The sequence below is a fragment of the Gekko japonicus genome, unplaced genomic scaffold (genome assembly GCF_001447785.1).
Source record: "Gekko japonicus isolate JY-2015 unplaced genomic scaffold, Gekko_japonicus_V1.1 scaffold389, whole genome shotgun sequence".
Taxonomy (NCBI): domain Eukaryota; kingdom Metazoa; phylum Chordata; class Lepidosauria; order Squamata; family Gekkonidae; genus Gekko; species Gekko japonicus.
The window spans coordinates 1141929-1145902 of NW_015173685.1; the positions used below are offsets into that span (position 1 = coordinate 1141929).

Consider the following 3974-nt stretch of genomic DNA (forward strand, 5'->3'; position numbering starts at 1 on the left):
CTAAACAAACAAACAAAAAAGCTCCATGCAGAAACCCCGTGGGTTAAGTAAAAGAGTTTTGACCTAGATATGCTAAGGTGTTTTTCTGTGCAGGGAGAGATCAGTTAATAATGTTATCTCTTATCTGCATCTGAGATACACAAAGTGCTTCAGCAAGAACTTGGCTTCAAAACACCCAAATGGCTGATGGAGCTTAGCCTAGCAACTACTGGAGTCAAAGTGAGACTAAAGACAATATCACAGCACATTATAGGAGTGGAATTAATCCTACTGGTGTATTCCCTAGGGCTTAGTGAAAGAAGGCAGAAGAGAAATACAAACCGTTGAGGAGACACCACCAAGCTTAATGGTCTCCACAGTGGTCCCCGAGTCTTCAACCCCGGCCTTCTTCTCTGGAGGTCCCGAGGGGCTGGACTCTGCCGCCGCTCGTTTGTTCCCAATCCCAGACATGGTGACTTCACTGGCTAAAGATTTCTGCTCCTTAAAGTTTTGCCTGAAAGAGACAAAAGTTTACTTCATTGTTGCTGCTTCTCTATTTTCAGCACCATCCCTGTTTCGGCCTGCACTGCTTTATTCCAGGATTTCAATGAATGAGAGCATGTTTGAAATAAACTTCAAACGAGTCACATCTACTGTATGTAAATATCTGACTCTGAGGCAAATTTGTTTTCAGACTAAAAATGTTTAAACGTGGTTTTGAAATCCAGAAAATAAATCTGTACGTATTTTTTCACTTGTATGATTCTTTAGCAGCTGTTTCTCAGTGGATCTCAAACTCACAATTTCTAGGCCAATGTAGGATTTTTGTGAGCTTCCTTGAGTAATGGTGCCCAGAGAGGCTGCATATGGACCTACTGAACAGAAAACGAAGAGGAAGAAGAGGGGGAAGAAGAGGGGGAAGAAGAGGGGGAAGAAGAGGAGATTGGATTTATACCCCACCCCTCACTTGGAGTCTCAGAGCAGCTTACAAACTCCTTTCCCTTCCCCTCCCCACAACAGACACCCTGTGAGGTGGGAAATCGCCTGACTGTCCCTGGCCCCAAGGATTCCAGACTGGCTGTCACCAGATCTAGGGCCTTCTCAGTGAAGAAGAAGAAGAAGAAGAAGAAGAAGAAGAAGAAGAAGAAGAAGAAGAAGAAGAAGAAGAAGAGATTGGATTTATACCCTACCCTTCACTTGGAGTCTCAGAGCGGCTTACAAACTCCTTTCCCTTCCCCTCCCCACAACAGACACCCTGTGAGGTGGGTGGGGCTGAGAGAACTCTGACACAAACGGCTCTTTTTCAAGGACAGCTGTGCCAGAGCTTGCGACTGACCCAAGGTCACATCAGCAGGTGCAAGTGGAGGAGTGGGGAATCAAACCCGGTTCTCCCAGATTAGAGTCAGCATACTTAACCACTACACCAAACTGGCTCTCTCAAACAAACAAGGAGAGCGAGACCTTGCATAGGGCTCAATACAGCAGGGCAGGTAAGGGATAGGACATCTCTCTCCAGCTTGCTGAGATCACACCCAGCCTGAGTGAAAGCAGAAATATGGAACAAACAATAGAAAGACAGGGAGGGAAGGTCAAGGACCAGAACAGACCCTTGCTGGCAAGACTAGTGATGTGAAATACTGGGGGAAGAGGGATAGAAACATTGGGAGGGGGATTGTTTTGTTCCAGGTTTATTCCTGAGGTCTTTTTTTCCAACTGAAAAACTGGAAATTTGGGGGAGTACTGAAAAAAAGCTTCTATGAAATATTTTCTCTTTTAGAACGAGTGAAATGCTTTTAAAGACAAGGTGGGTCTGCTGTAGACATATACAGCTCTTAAATCCAAGGTGCCTTTCTTCACCTAGAAGGATACCAAATCTTCATGAGGGGAGTGTGCAGGGATTAATTGCTTCTCAACAGGTGAATGCCTTCTGTGGTTGAGCTTTTCACATCTCCCCCAAACCACTGTGACAAATTTACCCACAGACTAGGTTAAAAAGTAGCTTATTGCCCTACCTTGCAGGATGGAGAAAAAAAGATCAGGAGGAGGTATGTGGGACAGAAACTGCACCAAACCCGCAGAGAAAAACTGAAAGTTTGCTAAAGACCTTTGCTCTCTCTAACCAGACAGTAAAAATTAAGGTGCACTTGCTGAGATAGCAGAGGGTGCTTCAGCATGCAGTTTTCTCTCAAGTATTGGGTATATTTGCAACTTTGCTTGCAGAAAACTAAGGCATTTATAACTTTCAGTTTCCATAAATATGTTGAATATTTCAATTTTAAAAGCTAAGTAACAGAAAAGAGCAAGAGTCCAATACCACCTTAAAAAGGTAAAGGTAAAGGTTCCCTTGCTCGAAACCCAGTCGAATCCAACTCTAGGGTTGCGGTGCTCATCTCCGTTTCAAAGCCGAAGAGCCAGCGCTGTCCGAAGACGTTTCCGTGGTCATGTGGTCGGCATGACTAAACACCGAGGTGCACGGAACGCTGTTACCTTCCCACCGAAGTGGTGCCTATTTATCTACTTGCAATTTCTTGCTTTCGAACTGCTAGGTTGGCAGGAGCTGGAACTAGAGACGGGAGCTCACTCCATCATGCGGCACCCGGGTCTCGAACTGCTGAACTACCGACCTTCCACAGCCTGCAGTTCAGCGTCTTAACCACTTGAGCCACCACAGCTCCTAGTACCACCTTAAAGACTAGCAAAATATGTGACTGCTAGAAGTGAGCAGTGACTCATGAAAGCTCATCCCCTGCCACATATTTTGTTAGTCTTTAAGGTGCTAATGGTCTTTTCTACTGCTACAGACAATCACGGCTACCCATCTTGCTCTATCTCCATGCTAAGTAAGTCATAAATGATGCATTTTATGTTGTTAAGGCAGAAAATTAGTTTATGTTTGACAGGACAAGAAGTACTGCATATATTTCAAATTTTCCAAAACTTACTTTTTTTCATGTGGTTTCAAAATTTCTGGAAGTTTTACATCTCTAGGCAAGACACACGGCAGCAGCCGCCCAGGGTGAAGGCACTGCCCCCTGTGGGAGCTCCTGCTTTATTCTAAACCAATGATACCATGTACTGAAGATCTTCTGCACAGTGACGGAAGAACTTGACAGGCCAAGCTGCGAAAGAGTACAGAGCATTTAACAAGAGGGAAAACACAAATCATTCTTAAGAAACCCAAAATATATGTATCTGAACCTCTGAAGAAATTCAGCAGGTGGTGGCCTCTTCAATTCTGAAGGAGTTCTACCTTCCCCCCTTCCATTTTTTATCATCTTCTGTGGAAATGATATTTCTCAAGGGGGAGAGACAGCATGGTGTAGTGGTTAGTGTCTGGCTTGGTCTGAGGCCCCCAGGCTCAAACCCCATCACCACCACTGCCACAGAGATGAGTGACCTCAGGCCAGCTGCATTTTCATATCCTAACCTATCTCACAGGGTTGTTGTGTGCACTGATCTGGGTTTTCTGGGAAAATATAAACTGGAGAGTTACACCACCACTGCCACAGAGATGAGTGACCTCAGGCCAGCTGCATTTTCATATCCTAACCTATCTCACAGGGTTGTTGTGTGCACTGATCTGGGTTTTCTGGGAAAATATAAACTGGAGAGTTTCCCAGCTCTCTAAATAGAGTGTGATCTGATCCAGTGCAAGCATTTTGACTTACATCAGTAAGCAAATTTAGGAAGTACCCTATCTTATATTTTATTTCCCTATAGGAATTTATACATGAATTGAAATATTTGATGGGGGGGGAATCAAGTGTGATTTAAAGCTTTATCGCTGAAAAATAGATTTATTTAAATACTGCTTGTGAAAATGTAAAGACAATAGACTTCCTTAATATTGCTTAAGTTTAAGGGGGGAAACAAAGGCACTGAAAACTGTTCACACACTAACAGAACAATCATCCAAAGAACTACTTCTAACACCACTGAAATCAGTTTCCAGCACCCCCAAAATACATGATATGGGCATGATATAACATAAAAGA

The 3974-nt window shown here is 43.8% G+C and overlaps 1 protein-coding gene across 1 annotated transcript in view; it reads right to left on the reverse strand.

The window, feature by feature from the left end:
- Positions 1-3974, reverse strand: part of RNF20 (ring finger protein 20) — a 37134-nt gene that overhangs the window by 31719 nt on the left and 1441 nt on the right. Inside the window, exons 2-3 of the mRNA XM_015423088.1 lie at positions 2922-3098; positions 322-493 (exon numbers count right to left, since the gene is read on the reverse strand). Coding sequence (XP_015278574.1) covers positions 322-450 — 129 coding nt within the window. The 5' untranslated portion in view covers positions 451-493; positions 2922-3098. The remainder of the gene's footprint in view (positions 1-321; positions 494-2921; positions 3099-3974) is intronic.